The sequence below is a fragment of the Neovison vison genome, chromosome 12 (genome assembly GCF_020171115.1).
Source record: "Neovison vison isolate M4711 chromosome 12, ASM_NN_V1, whole genome shotgun sequence".
NCBI lineage: Eukaryota > Metazoa > Chordata > Mammalia > Carnivora > Mustelidae > Neogale > Neogale vison.
In genome coordinates this window covers 51,914,454-51,929,189 of record NC_058102.1, presented here as the reverse complement: position 1 = coordinate 51,929,189, position 14,736 = coordinate 51,914,454, and the positions used below count along the sequence as shown (strand labels likewise).

The 14,736-nt window shown below is 44.2% G+C and overlaps 1 protein-coding gene across 2 annotated transcripts in view; it reads left to right on the top strand.

Moving 5' to 3' along the window:
- TBC1D30 (TBC1 domain family member 30) overlaps nt 1-14,250 on the top strand; it is an 83,544-nt gene extending 69,294 nt beyond the window's left edge. For both annotated transcript variants that reach the window (XM_044227579.1, XM_044227581.1), the window contains 4 exons: nt 1,626-1,738; nt 3,249-3,388; nt 6,792-6,998; nt 10,372-14,250. In XM_044227579.1, coding sequence (XP_044083514.1) covers nt 1,626-1,738; nt 3,249-3,388; nt 6,792-6,998; nt 10,372-11,153 — 1,242 coding nt within the window. In that variant the 3' untranslated portion in view covers nt 11,154-14,250. The remainder of the gene's footprint in view (nt 1-1,625; nt 1,739-3,248; nt 3,389-6,791; nt 6,999-10,371) is intronic.
- Nucleotides 14,251-14,736: the final 486 nt, after the last annotated feature.

Sequence of the window (14,736 nt, the reverse complement as noted above, 5' to 3'; positions counted from 1 at the left end):
AACACATGAGGAGTAGTAGTATAAACATGTTTGTCTCAGGAGCACTGATTTCTTCTATGTAGGACTAACTGAAAGTAAAGGATAGAGAAAGAAAGATCAAAAATAGGGACGCCTGGGTGGCGCAGTTGGTTGGACGACTGCCTCCGGCTCAGGGCGTGATCCTGGAGTCCCGGGATCGAGTCCCACATCAGGCTCCCAGCTCCATGGGGAGTCTGCTTCGCTCTCTGACCTTCTCCTCGCTCATTCTCTCTCTCACTGTCTCTCTCTCTCAAATAAATAAAATTAAAAAAAAAAATAGAGAATGAAAACACCAGTGGGGCCAGTTTTCTTTTTGCTCAGTTGTCTGAAACTGAGTGGAAGCTTGAAGGAGATCTCGAGGAGCTCGGGCCAATTACCCTGGGGTAGGATGGGATGAAGCAGGGGCAGGATGGACTTCCCATTCCTTACTTATCAAGCTTCCTTCATGAGGCTGGACAAGGGAATATTTTGATAACTTTTTATAAAGACTGGCAAAAATAAAACACAAGTGAATCTTTAGCTGGTTGCCCTATTAATTGTCTTCAGTGAGATATCTTACTTTATTTATAAGGAATTTTGAAATTCCTAGCATTAACAATGTTATCTTTTAAAGTTGAATCCAAATGGTATGGGTTTCTTTTTTTAAATTATCGAGGTATGGTTGACATATAGCATTGTTAGTTTTTGGTTAATGGCTTCCTGGGAGAAAAGAAACTGTGATTAATACACATTTTCTGGTGAATACTTACTTGAAGGATTGAAGTAATATGTTTGGAGCAATTAAATTTTAATACAATTAAGAGAGCAAACAGGACTACTTTCCTCCTGCTGATACAGTGATATATAATTTTGGAATCCTGGAGGAAGCACAGGTGCTTTTCCCATTTTTATTTATAGATTTTTGGCAGCCTATGCTTTACACCCTGTCACTTTTTTCTTGTTTCTTTTTTTTTTTTTCCTTTAAAAATAACAGCTAACGATTTTCACCTAGAACTCATTCACGGGCATTTGAAAAGGTGGTATCTTTGGAGAAAGTGGGCAGCTGATCATGAGATCATCCACTAGATTTAATTTTGTCCAGAAAGTTGACATTAAATGTCTATAAAATCATCAAACAAAGCTTTGAAAAATAAGCACTAGTATGAAGATCATCAATGGGTACTTTATTAAAGAAGTAATAGGGGGCTCCTGGGTGGCTCAGTTGGTTAAGCATCTGACTCTTGAACTCAGCTCAGGTCTTGATCTAGGGGTCGTGATTTCGGGCCCTCATTAGAAAAAAAAAAAAAAGTAATAGGGAGCTGTGAATTTCTGAATTAACCCACTTGTCATTGGGCCTGGAGGAAGTCAGATTTCCCCCATCTGCCACCCACGTTCACCACTTGGAATGCCCAGTCACAGACGGATTGATTTGAGAACTTATCCCTGCGTTCATCAGTACTGTTGTCTTTCTCTAAAACAGGTATTGAATAGAATCTCCCACCTGCTGGGTAAGGTGCAGAATCGACTTCTTCACATCCAAATCATAAAACTCTAATGTCTTCCCAGGACTGATCAGAGTTGTCTGAGACCTCCGTTTCAGACTTGGCATTTTTGCTTTTGTTTTCCAGACTGTTTACTCTATGGCTCCCTTCCCTTTCCCACAGTTGGCGGAGTTGAGGGAAAAGTACACCTACAACATTACACCATTCCCAGCCACAGTTAAACCCACCTCTGTTTCTGGGTAAGGTCTTTTTATCCCCCCCACTTCTTGTTTTCATGAGGGAGGCTTAATACTTTAATGTGTTATTGTAACTTTGTATTTGTTAATCCCCAGATATATATATGTATTTTTTTTCCAAAGTATTTTGGTGCTTAAAATCTGAATGTCTCTTTCCCAAAGGTTTTGATTGGCATTCAAGAGACAAATTTTTAAAACTTTACTTTCCAAAGAAGATTGAAGCATCAACTAAAGGAGTATTTAGAAACTTATTTAACAGCATCAAATATTAAACATTTTAATAATTAAAATAGGGTAGAACAGGTGCATGAAGAGACAGATGAACTATTTTGAAATGTAAAGACTGACATTGACAAATATATGTATAGAAATTAAGTGTTTGAAAACTTAGCATATCAAATCAATAGTGAAACTTTTTATTTAAATGGAAAAAATGAAATAATAAAATTAGCAGAAGAAAATGTGGGAAAATATCTTTAGTTCTTTGGAAAGGGAAGGCCTTAATCATGGATTCAAAAACACCAGGGAAAAAGTTAAGTACTTTTAAAAATAGTTTTCTGCATGATTGAAAACAGAACCAAACCAAACAAATCTCCATAAACAGGCACAAAAAAATGTTTGTGAAAAAATATTTGTAACTGGTATTTTGCATATATAAAGCTCCTAGAAATCAATAAGAAAATGAACACTCAATTGAAAGATGATGAGAGAACAGGCATAGATAGTTTACATAAGGAATGACATCACTGGTATTAAGAGAAATACAGCTTAAAGCTAGATTGAGACTCTGTTTTTATCTGTCAGATTGATAAAAATTCAGAAGGTTGATGTGCACTCTGTTGATGAGGCTATAGGCAAACACTCTTGCACATTGCTGGCTGGAGGTTAATCATTACAAGATTTGTGGCAGGCAATTTGGCAGTATTTCCCTAGATTACTGGTACATATTTCCTTTGACCCAGCAATTCTGTCTTTATGACTTACTCCACAAATATATTTTTACACCTGCCCAAACCCAGTATGTATCGGGTTATTTATAGCGGCATTGCTTAATGACAGTATGTGAGTGTAGACCACTCAGGTGTGTGGCCTGGTCCCGTAACATGAGCCACATGCATTCAATCTAATGCAGTGATAAAAACAGGGTGAGGAAGCTCTACGTGTGAGTCTGGAGAGATTTTTAGGTAAATAGATGTGAGATGCACAACAGTGTAGGTAGTATGCTGATAGTTATTCAAAAAGAGAACAGTAAGACTGTAGAGTTATATTGGCTTATGTATGCATAAAAAAACTGAAGAACACATCAGAAATTAGTAACAAGGGTCACTTTGAGAATTAGGTGGGGCAAGGGCTGAAGTTGGACAGGGAAGGGATGGAGACTTTTTATAGATAAGTTATATGTCCACTTCTATATAAAACTCATGTGTATGTCATTTAAGCCATGTGACTGTATCATTTATTTTTTAAAAATACCACTATTTTCCTTGAATATTTTTCTTCTTTGTTTTCCAAGACGGCATGGGAAGGTCAGAGACAGTGATGAGGAGAACGACCCAGACGATGAAGATGCTGTCGCTACTGCCGTGGGGTGTCTTGGACCGTTCAGTGGGCTCCTGGCGCCTGAACTGCAGAAGTACCAAAAGCAGATCAAAGGTAGAGAGGTGGCTTTCTATGTAGGCGATCTCTGTGTATTAAATTATTATTGTGTCGGATAAATGCCTGCTGTTTCCTGGCCTGATTACCCATCTTTATTCAAAGTGTCTTCTGTGTTACTTTATCTTTTATTTAAGATTTATTTATTTATGTTAAGTTTTTTTTTTTTTTTTAAGATTTTATTTATTTATTTGACAGTTCACAAGTAGGCAGAGAGGCAGGCAGAGAGAGAGGGGGAAGCAGGCTCGATGCTGGGCAGAGAGGCCGATATGGGGCTCGATCCCAGGACCCTGAGATCATGACCTGAGCCCAAGGCAGAGGCTTAACCCACTGAGCCACCCAGGTGCCCCAAGATTTATTTATTTTTGAGAGAGGGAGAGAGAGAAAGTGTGTACACATGGGGGAGGGGCAGAATCCTCAAGCAGACTCTGTGCTGATCATGTAGCCCAGGGCAGGGCTCAATCTCATGACCCTGAGATGACCACTGGAGCTGAATCCAAGAGTTGGTCACTTAACCTTCTAAGCCACCCAGGCACCCCTACTTTATCACTTAGTAGGATCTCTCTGTGAGGTGTTGCATACATCATACATATTTCTTTTTCTTTCTGAGGAGTTTTGTGCCCACTTTACCTGATTCCACTTGGTATGCTCAGCTTCCTAGCTCAGAACCTGGCATAGAACAGATGCTTAGTACCACATTGTATCTGAGTTCAATTGATACAGACTGGCTTCTTTTCCACTATAGAAATGTCCTCTGAAACATTAAGATAGCCTCTACTTGAATCTGAGTGATTAAAAACTCATTATCTCATAAGACATTCTGCTGGATTCTCTGCTTAGTCCATGACAGTTATGAAGAGATAATCTCCACCTACCAGTTCTTTTAATAGTTCTTTTGAACAAAACAGAACAAGTCTTCTTCCTCTTCTGTTGGACATTTCATCAGATCTTTGAGAACAGCCATCGTGTCGTCCAAGTTCAGAGTTTTTCAAAAGATATGACTTCTAGAACTTTTTTTTTTTTTTAAAGATTTTATTTATTTATTTGACAGACAGAGATCACAAGTAGGCAGAGAAGCAGGCAGAGAGAGAGAGAGAGGAGGAAGCAGGCTCCCCGCTGAGCAGAGAGCCCGATGTGGGGCTCGATCCCAGGACACTGGGATCATGACTGAGCTGAAGGCAGGGGCCTAACCCACTGAGTCACCCAGGCACCCCGACTTATAGAACTTTTAATATTCTGTATATTCACCTTTTAATGCCCTGCGGTTTGGTCGTGTCTCCCTTTGAGTTGGATGCTATGCTACATTTGTTTTTTTTCTTGTGGAGAATGGACTTCCTGTGGTCTGGAAATCATTGATGGAATGAACTCTTAGGAAGCAGTTGGTGGTCCTCCTGCCATGTGGAGGGTGGTCCATCCCGATATGTTCTTTCCTATCTTGGGTGGCGGTTCCTTCTTTAGGAATTTGTTCTACGTCTTCTAGTTTGAAGATTGTATTCCTTGCAAAAGAGGACAGAGACAAGAGTTAGCAGGCCCTCTGCATATTCTTGGCCCTTTGCTAGTTTCCTACTGCCTTCTCAGAGTCGTGGGGCTATTTTCTCATTTTTGTTCTTTGTGTTTAGAAAGTTTCTTTTTTTGGTTTGGCTGTTTTCTTCTGCCTGTGGTTGTTTCATGGTAATCTGGTTCTTAAGCCTTAGCTTGTTTTGAGTTTTAGCCTGCTTTACAGTTTTGGTTCACGTGACTTTGCGTGTATGTCTTTGCTATGTCCTCTCCTCTCATCTCTTTAAATGGCTTTTAAAACTCCTAAACTCGGGGCGCCTGGGTGGCTCAGTGGGTTAAGCCGCTGCCTTCGGCTCAGGTCATGATCTCAGGGTCCTGGGATCGAGTCCCGCATCGGGCTCTCTGCTCAGCGGGGAGCCTGCTTCCTCCTCTCTCTCTGCCTGCCTCTCTGCCTGCTTGTAATCTCTCTCTGTCAAATAAATAAATAAAATCTTTAAAAAAAACAAAAAAAAACAAAAAAAACAAAAAACTCCTAAACTCAGCAAGAGTCCTATTGATTTTGTCATGTCCTCCACCCCTTCTCTCCGTGACCTGAATTTCAGCTTTTGGTGTGTAGCCATGAAATCAATATGTATTTTAACTCCAAAATTTTTGCATCTCTGTTTCTGTAGTCTGGCTGTATGTCTCCCCCCATTCCCCCCCCCCCCCCCCCGCCCTTTTCCCTTCTGTTTTTCTGTCTGGGTAGCTGTTATGTACTTCAGGATGATAGGATCACTTTCTCTCAAGTTTTGTCATTAGCCTTTCTTGTCAGTTTTAAGTAAGCTCAGATTAGCAGGCCCGTTTTAATTTTTTTCTCCTTAAAAAAGTGTTTTCTGTGAAAAAGTAAGTAAGCTTATCTGATATTTAGGCTTTATCTGGATAACACTTTTAGTAGATGTTAACATAATTGAAATGCCCCATTAATAATTTTTTTAAAGATTTTATTTATTTATTTGACAGAGAGAGAGAGATCACAAGTAGGCAGAGAGGCAGGTAGAGAGAGAGGGGGAGGCAGGCTCCCTGCTGAGCAGAGAGCCTGATGCGGGGCTTGATCCCAGGACTCTGTGATCATGGGCCTGAGATCATGGGGGAGACGTGGGCCAAAAGCAGCGGCTTAACCCACTGAACCACCCAGGCACCTTCCCATTAGTCAATTTTTAAAAGCTGGTTCCCAGGCCACTTTTCTATATTGTGCTAGAAAAGCTTGTGCAATATGTGTGTGCGCCCTCACACCGTGCTTATTTCTGCTTCTTAGATGTAATCTCAGATGAATCTATTAGTTGTAGGTATCAGAGGAGGAGAAACCACATCGGACAAAATATACAGAGTAGACAGCAGGAAATGTTTTTTACATGAAAAAAAAATTTGTTGCTAGAGATGCAGTGATCTGAAGTTCTGATGATTTTATAGAACGTGTTGCTATTTTTAACTTAAGAAAAACTCACTTCTAATGACTGACTAAACTCTATAATCAATTCCTTGTAAGTCCTCATACAATTACATGCAAATCTCTAAACTGACTTCAGACACCTGGAGTTCCCTTTCCCTGAGGGAATTGTGGGAAATGGCAGTGACTTTTATGTGGAAACAATTGATCTTAGGTCTACGTAATGAACAAAGTGGTAATAAAAATCCAACAGTGAACCCACCCAGCTTGTTTCGGATCCACTGTTAGGCTAATAAGAAAATGCAGACTTATTTTCAGGGCCAAAGGAAAACACCTATCAGACAAATTGTAGCAAACTGATTGATTGATTGATGGTTCAAACCCCGGGGCATAGTGTCCCCCCCCCCCCCCCCCCCCCGTGCTCATTAATCCCTTTCTCCCCCATGACACCGTGTTCTCTCCCTCTCCCCTGGAGTGCAGAACCGAATGAAGAGCAGAGTCTGCGGTCTAACAACATCGCGGAGCTGAGTCCGGGGGCCATCAATTCCTGTCGGAGTGAGTACCACGCGGCCTTCAACAGCATGATGATGGAGCGCATGACCACGGACATCAACGCGCTGAAGCAGCAGTATTCTCGGATTAAGAAGAAGCAGCAGCAGCAGGTCCACCAGGTGTACATCCGGGCAGGTAATGTGGTTTTCGGAACGATTTCAAGTCTGTGTCACCTTGTGGAAAAAAGAACGAGTGCCCGGAGGACGGCCTCCTTATGGCAACTCGCGGTGGCTCAGCAACCACAGACACGGCTGGCCCGAGCGGACAGCATATTTGGCATCTCATTTTTTATTTTATCAGGCCCTGCAGAAGAAAAAGGCCATGGGTTCCTTTTAGGTACCAAGAACCGGGCAGCTGATGGTAGTAAACACATCTTTACTCTGTGTGCTTGTGGAGAGGGGTAGCCGAATGATGAAAGTGTTGCAGAGGCCAAGCAGTCCTTGGACTTGAGACATTTTGGAGCTCTCGCCTCTAGAACCTATTCTTCTGTGGGCTAGTACATGAAGCTACCCACCAGTCATGTAGGTAGTCATATAACCAATAGTCATGGTCAGACAAAAAGGAAAAAAAAAACCCATCCCTGTGCCTCACTGATGGGTTAGCAGTGTCTTGGGGGTCTGCTGAGAGGAACGTAATTGGAATACAATTGGAAATGCTCTTTTCCAAGGACTGTCACACTTTTTTTTTTTTTTTTTAAATTCTAAAAATCCCAGGGAACAGTCTGCTTTATTATTTAACACATGCTGATTTGGGAAGTGGTTTGTCTTGTTCCAAGGGAAATCCTAATGATTCTGATGCCTGCCCAGTGTTAATCAAAATAGGAAGTTGCCATGTTTCTAAGAGGCTTGTGCGAGCGTGTGACTGATCTTGCACAAAAACTGAACTTACCTTACACTTGTGCGGGAGGAGTGGGCCGCTTCCCCAAGAGTCTTACTTCAGCCTGAATCCTTAAGAAAGAAGGCGCAAAGGAAACAAAGGTAGCACTTTAATTTTCAAAGATTTATTTATTTATTTGACAGACAGAGATTACAAGTAGGCAGAGAGGCAGGCAGAGAGAGAAAGAGGAGGAAGCAGGCTCCCTGCTGAGCAGAGAGCCCGATGTGGGGCTGGATCCCAGGACCCTGGGATCATGACCCGAGCTGAAGGCAGAGGCTTTAACCCACTGAGCCACCCAGGCGCCCCAGTAGCACTTTAATTTTCAAAGCACTGGCTCATGTGTATCCTCATTTTGTCCTTGAAGCAGACCTGTGAGGAAGGTAAGGATGGATATTCTTATGTCCATTTAAAAGATGAGGGAATGGTGTCTCAGGAAGGCTTCGCAGAGTTAGTAGCTATGGTGGGTGGTCAGGCCAGAGCTAGACCCCTGTGTTCTGATTCCTTGTATCGTCCATTTTCAACTGCACCGTACTCATCTCTGGGTGGGATGGTGAACAGTTGGTATTCTCAGTGGTTATTAGGTCAGCCCAGTGCCTTGTGCTCTAGTCAGGGGTCAGTAAACTATGCTCCACAGGCCAAATCCTCCTAGCTGCCTGTTTCTATAAATAAAGTTTTATTAGAACACAGGCATGCCCATTTATTTACATATTGTCTATGACTGCTTATACACTATAGTGTCTAAAATTACCTAGAATCAGGCCCTTTTCAGGAAAAGTTGGCTGACTCCTCTAGATCACAGTTTACATGGTCCTTTTTAGGAAGAGATTGTTGCTCAAAAGCAATGTTCTAGAGCATTGCTTCTGAAACTTCAGGGTACATATAAATCACTTGGGGGTCTGTTAAAATGAAGAATCTGTTTCAGCAGGTTTGGGGTGGGGCTGAGATTATGCATTTCCAGCAAGCTCCTGGGTGATGCCAGTATTGCTGGGTGGGGATCCCGCTTTGAGTAGCAAGCTTTTAGAGACGATGGCATTAACAGTGTGGGCAGGAGAGGCTGCACCTGACCTCAGCTCCTGAGATGTAAAGGACGGTGGTGAGCATGGTGGTTGAGGGGTGGTTGAGGTACCATCCTCCCAGGTTAGGGAGGACAGGAAGTTAGGCCTTTTGGATCTGATAGCTTCTGTTTTTGTGGAGCAATTGGAGGAAAAGTCATTTGCATGGGAGTGAGTTGGGAGACTAAGGTGGGGAGTAGAGAAAGTAAGGAAGATTTGGATAAAGGTCATGGGATGGAATGGAAGAAGGAAAGAAAAGGATTGTTCAGTGTCTTTGAGGACCTAATAAAATAGGAGGTTAATGAATCTGAAGGGCTTTCAGTCCACATGTCTGTGTGATCCCACCTCCCACCCCACTTTTGGAAAAGATAATGTGATTTGTGGCTCCAGAGTTAGGATTTTGCCAGGCATCAAGGCATGGGGATGTTGGGAATGTCTGGTTATTGGTGAGGCACCAGTCCCAGTGATTAGCCATGCATCTAGCCTGGTAGGGGTGTGAGTGACCCAGAGACAGACAAGGGGTTGAAAGATCAAAGAACCCAAGTCTCTTTGGCCCAGTATCGTCAATGGCTATATTGAGAGAGACTAGAAGAGTCAAAGAGAACAATAGGAGAGTTAAATATTTTTCAGGGAAGGTAGATCTCAGTGATGAGGTTTAGGATGGAATTGGGGTGGTAGAAGGAAGTGTGCGGATGGGTCAGTCAGAGAAACAGTCAAGCGACAGAGGGTGGGTAATAGGATATGGAGTGAAGAGGAGACATCTTCAGTAAGGACTGGAGTGTGTGACCAGGGTAGATGACAGTAGTCGAGAAGTATAGAAGTGAGTTCAGCAGATGACGTGGACATCAGGACAAAGGTTGTTCACACGAAGATGGTGAAGCCTTCTCCCTGGGGCCATGTGTGTTTGAGCATCATCTGAAAGAGAGGCTTGGTCTTAGCCAAGGGAGGAGAAGGACAATAATACTATCGACAGTGCCCTCCAGGAGAACACAGCTTTTGGTACTCTCCAGTCTTCAGTTTGCTTTCAAAGTCCATTGAGGACACAGGGATGGATTTTCGTACTTAGGACCAGGCATCGGGGAGCAGTGACTTGACTGTGTTTTTACCACCTTATTAATCACTTCTCTCATCCTGCCGTCTCTCACTTCATAATACATGGTGTGTGTTCTTTTCCTACCTCTCAGGAGCTAACAGCTGATCATCCAAATGGTCATAGTGTTTGACTTATTTTTAAAAAGTCTTCTAAGATTTTCTAGATACAAGACCTCTGAGGTTGTTTCTCGGAGACAAAAACTCTTGGGAAGAAACAGGGCATCTGCCCATGAATTAGCAACAAGGGACCAATGAGTCTGCTTCTTGTGTACTCTCAGTCTCCTGTCTCCTCCTCTCTGAAGAGGAGGGAATAGGTATGCTGGGGCTCTAGGGTTGAATTCAGTTTTTATTACCTTCAGTCACATGGCTCTGCCCAAATCTGGGAAATACATGGGTGAGATTGGGGGATAAGCTCTATGTGATTCTCGTACTGTGATGGCTGGTTTCTCTGTGGTACGTTTCATCCAACCTTTCACCATTTCTTTCAGACAAAGGGCCAGTGACCAGCATTCTCCCATCTCAGGTAAACAACTCTCCAGTTATCAACCACCTTCTTTTAGGAAAGAAGATGAAAATGTCAAACAGACCTGCCAAGAACGCCGTCATCCACATCCCCGGTCACATGGGAGGCAAGATGTCTCCTGTCCCCTACGAAGACCTGAAGACAAAGCTCAATTCGCCATGGCGGACTCACATCCGAGTCCACAAAAAGACCATGACGAGGACCAGGAGTCAGCTGGGCTGCGGGGACACCGTCGGGCTGATCGAGGAGCAGAATGAGGGATGCAAGACTAGCAGCCTGGGGGCAGCAGAGGCCTCCTCCAGTGGGGCAGCTGCCGGAAGGGAGGGCAGCTGCTCTGGAAGCAGCACAGGGCGGACGGTCGAAGGGCGGTCCCCAGAGCCTGCGTTCGGGGAGGCCGATGCCGACGTGTCTGAGGTCCAGGTGAAGTTAGAAGCCCTGGAACTGAGCCAGAGGGATGCAGCTGCAGGCCCGGAGCCCAAGGCACACCAGCCCTGCCCACCGCCCTTCTCAGAGCTGTCTGAGGCCCCCGGTGAAAACAGAGCCCCCAGCAAGCCTCCCCAGGGCAGCCACCCGAAAGCACCCATCTTCAGCCCTTTCCCCAGCGTCAAACCGCTGCGGAAGTCAGCCACCGCCAGGAATTTGGGATTGTATGGTCCTACCGAAAGAACCCCCACCGTGCACTTTCCTCACATGAGCAGGAGCTTCAGCAAATCGGGGGGTGGAAGCAGTGGTACAAAGAAACGATGATGGCCCACGGTAGCTGATTCTCCATTCACCTTCTCCCGGCGGCCTAAGGATTCCAGCTGAATGGCTGCAAAAGCGTTTTGACTGCCCCGTGAAAACGAGTAGATAGGTTCCGAGATGAACACTGGGCCATGGAACTGAGAACTGGAACTTTGAGAATGGGAGCTCGAAAGGGTCCATCTTCCCCACCTGCCGATCACGGATCCAGTGAATTCTTGTGGCAGAATAAATGGCGTAGTTTTCAAGTGTGACGTTTTCCCAGTTTTTCATTGTGACTTGTTTAGACAAGACTGTGAATCTGGACTGTTAACCCCTCTTCCTTCTTCCTGTTCAGAGGACCTGCAGGGGTCCCTGTGACCACCCTCCCCTCAAATCTTCTGGTTCCCTGGGTGTTTCCGACGCCAGAGCACGCACACGCTAACTTGCTAGAATAGAAACTGTAAAAAGGAAGTAAGTTTCTTTATTGCAAAAAACTTCTCAATTTCCCTCTTCCAGTCCCACCGAGGGAATGTGTGTGTGTGTGTGTGTGTGTGTGTTTCTTTAGTAGTTTCTTTCAGCCAAGCTCAAGATTTTTTTTTTTTTTAATTCTTACGCTAAAGTGCAGGAGAAGAATGTAGATAGCCATTCTTTCTCTTTCTGTCCGCAAAATGAAGAAAACCTGTATCTGCTGAAATTTAGGTTGGTACAACAACTTGAAGATCTTATGCAGAGAACGCACGTGGGATGGGTATCCAACCATCGGCCTGAACAGCGGGCTGATTCCACGAAGCTTTCTGTCCTCTGATGAAGAGTTCAGGTCCTCAGTGCGGGGAGGATGTGATGGGCTCTGTGGAGCTTGTCCTGTGTCTTCCGCCCCATAGTCACTCACCTACCCGCTCTCCTTGCGGGTCGCAGCGGGGCCCGTGTGGTTCTGTTACTTGAATCTTGTGCTTTTTTGATTGAAGTGCTTTGTTGAGTTTTTTGCTACTTGAACCCTGCCTTTCTTTGGAGAAGGCATTCGTGCTCTCTAGCTCTCTCTTCCCCACCTGGCCGCTGGTCCCCGCGGGCAGAGACGACACCTGTTTTTCCACTATGCAGATGGGAACTCTGAGCCACAGCAGAATGAAGGAGCAGTTCAGACGCACAAGGTGAACTCGCCTGGTATTCAGTGTGACTCCCTCACGTCTCTGGAGGCGGATTTAATGCTCCTTGTGCACAGATGCATTGGTACGTAGGTTCTGAAAACCACCACCGGGAAGCCATTCATTCTGCTCCCTCCTGACTCAGAAGACCTCCCTCCAGATGCTTCAGAGCCCTGTGATGGCATTTCACAAAACCAGCACTAACCTTTTAACCCCCCAAAGTCGTTCATTTTAAAAATGCTTCATGCAACTGTCATTCCTCTGAACAAAGGCTCACTCCTCGGTCTCCTTCTCTTACTATCATTAGAAGAATAGACGCGGCATCATTACCCTCATTTTTGAAAGACCTTGGCCGTGCTGGCTGGCATATCGTTGATGCAGTTGATGTTAATTTGAGTTAATTGGGTTGCCAGTTCTGAAACCAAAGCTGTAATTCTAGAGAGGGCTTTTACTAGGAGAGGTATTAATTTTTGTAATAGAGAATGTGGTTGTGTGGGCTCTTTTGAACAGCAAAACACAAGAAGGACAAACAGCGAGAAAAGCCATTTTATTCCTTCTGTGGTATTTTTACCCCCAAAGGAGCTAAAGATGGAAAATGTGACGAATAAGTCATTGCAGTTCTGGTCTTGAATTCTGTGCCATCTGAAGTTAGCATGCGGCTTCTTAAAAAGCAGCGTTGCCCACCACCTCTGTCTTGGGAAGAGCGGAGGTGGAATGCTGGGCTTACTTTGCATTCCACCCTCGGGGGACGAGACCCACTGCATTTTGCAAAGTTAAGCAAATGACATGATTTTCCTCCATCTGCTAAAACTTTACAGACAAGATCATTCCACCTTAGGTTCTTATCTCCTCCCCCGACCTGCATGAGTCATAACAGACTCATCCCTTTGAGGGATGTCTGACTCCAATAGAGAATTGTTCTTTCTTTTCTTGCAGCCCCTTGAGGATCTGGTTTCAGGGGGTGGGGTCTGGGGAGAAGGCTGCTTACCATACTTAGGCTGCTGCTCTTGCTGCCTGTAAAGCATCTTGGTATTACCAGCGTGTGCCCTGCCCATTCCCGGCTCTGGTCTTTCTGAGAAAGGATTGGATGAGCCGGCACAGGCTTGGGAGTAAGTATTGACCCCCAATGAAGGCACAAAGACATGAAAGTGTAATAGCCCTTTGAGGTAAAAATGACCTTGTCAGGATTTTAAAAACCGGAGGATTTCTGTCAAAGCGCTCTCTGTACCAATAACATGCATGCCTTGTACCACGTACTCATGATGTGAATCGGAAAATTTCGGAGCCGTGCCTGCTTCTGAAAATGAAGACCAGTGGCGTTGCCTCTACCACACAGCAGATGCAAAGACCAATCTGGACCTGTTATCGTCCCTGTAGACTAGACGCTGTATGCAAGCACCAGAAGTACTTGCTGGGTAGCGGTTTCTTTATTTCTAGCTATGTCTGTCCCCAGTCAACACTTGTGCGGGGAGTCGACACCTTCCAATGCTTCTGCACCTCAGTCCTCTTACAAAAGCCTCCAGATGATTTAACCCTAGTTTGTAATGTTGACTTCTGGGCTGTCAGTGTTTGAAACATTGTATTCCTTTTTTGGGTCTCTGTTGTTCTGAAGAATTGTACTGATTACAGAGATATGTGCATAAAGATTCTCATTGTTGTAGCTGTTGTGCCGTTTTCTCTCTCAGAGCGCATGTGTAGAATACTGTCATGCCCTTAACATTCCCCTTTCTCTCCAGCCTTTTCCCCTCCATGGTCATATCATCCAGGGAACCTGCCCTGTAAGCTCCATCTCCTCCAGTCTGATCACTGGGTTAAAGGTGGCCTGTGACCTTTGGAGAACTTGGCAGAATGGCGGGTTCCTATGAGTAAATGGAGAGTTTATTTAAGAATGGGTGTGTGAATGTTCGTGTGTGTATAAAATTAACCTTTAGATTTGTCATTTTCCTTTGTTTTAATAAAACAAAACAATAAGAATGCAATTAAGCTTCCTGGTTTTATGGATTCTAGACGAACAGAGAGTTGTGATCAAGTGTGTAGCTGCAGCCTGACCCCCGTAAGAAGTCCCCCTTTACTCTTTCTGAGCCCCCCCCTTTTTTTTTGCTGTCTACAGCAATCATTTGAGGCAGTATTTAAAATACAGTATTTTTCCTAATTAGAAAAGTGGTATGTATTTTAAGAAAATTTGCAAAACAGAGCATAAGGAATCATCAGTATTCTGGTATGGGCTTTTCTAGTATGTTCTTGTTTGTGTGGGTGTGTGTGCGCAGACACACACAAAAAGATAGATTAAGCTGTCTTTCCAGTAAATGCGCTTACACAGCGGCATTTTCAGTGACTAGTAGACCATCCTGTGTTCACGCCAGAATTCACATAACCAGTACCTTGTCAGACAGGTCGTTCCCGTTCACAGGTGGTTCTTTGAGCCAGCGCACCTTATACTTACTCTTTGTGACCAGCCTTAAGTG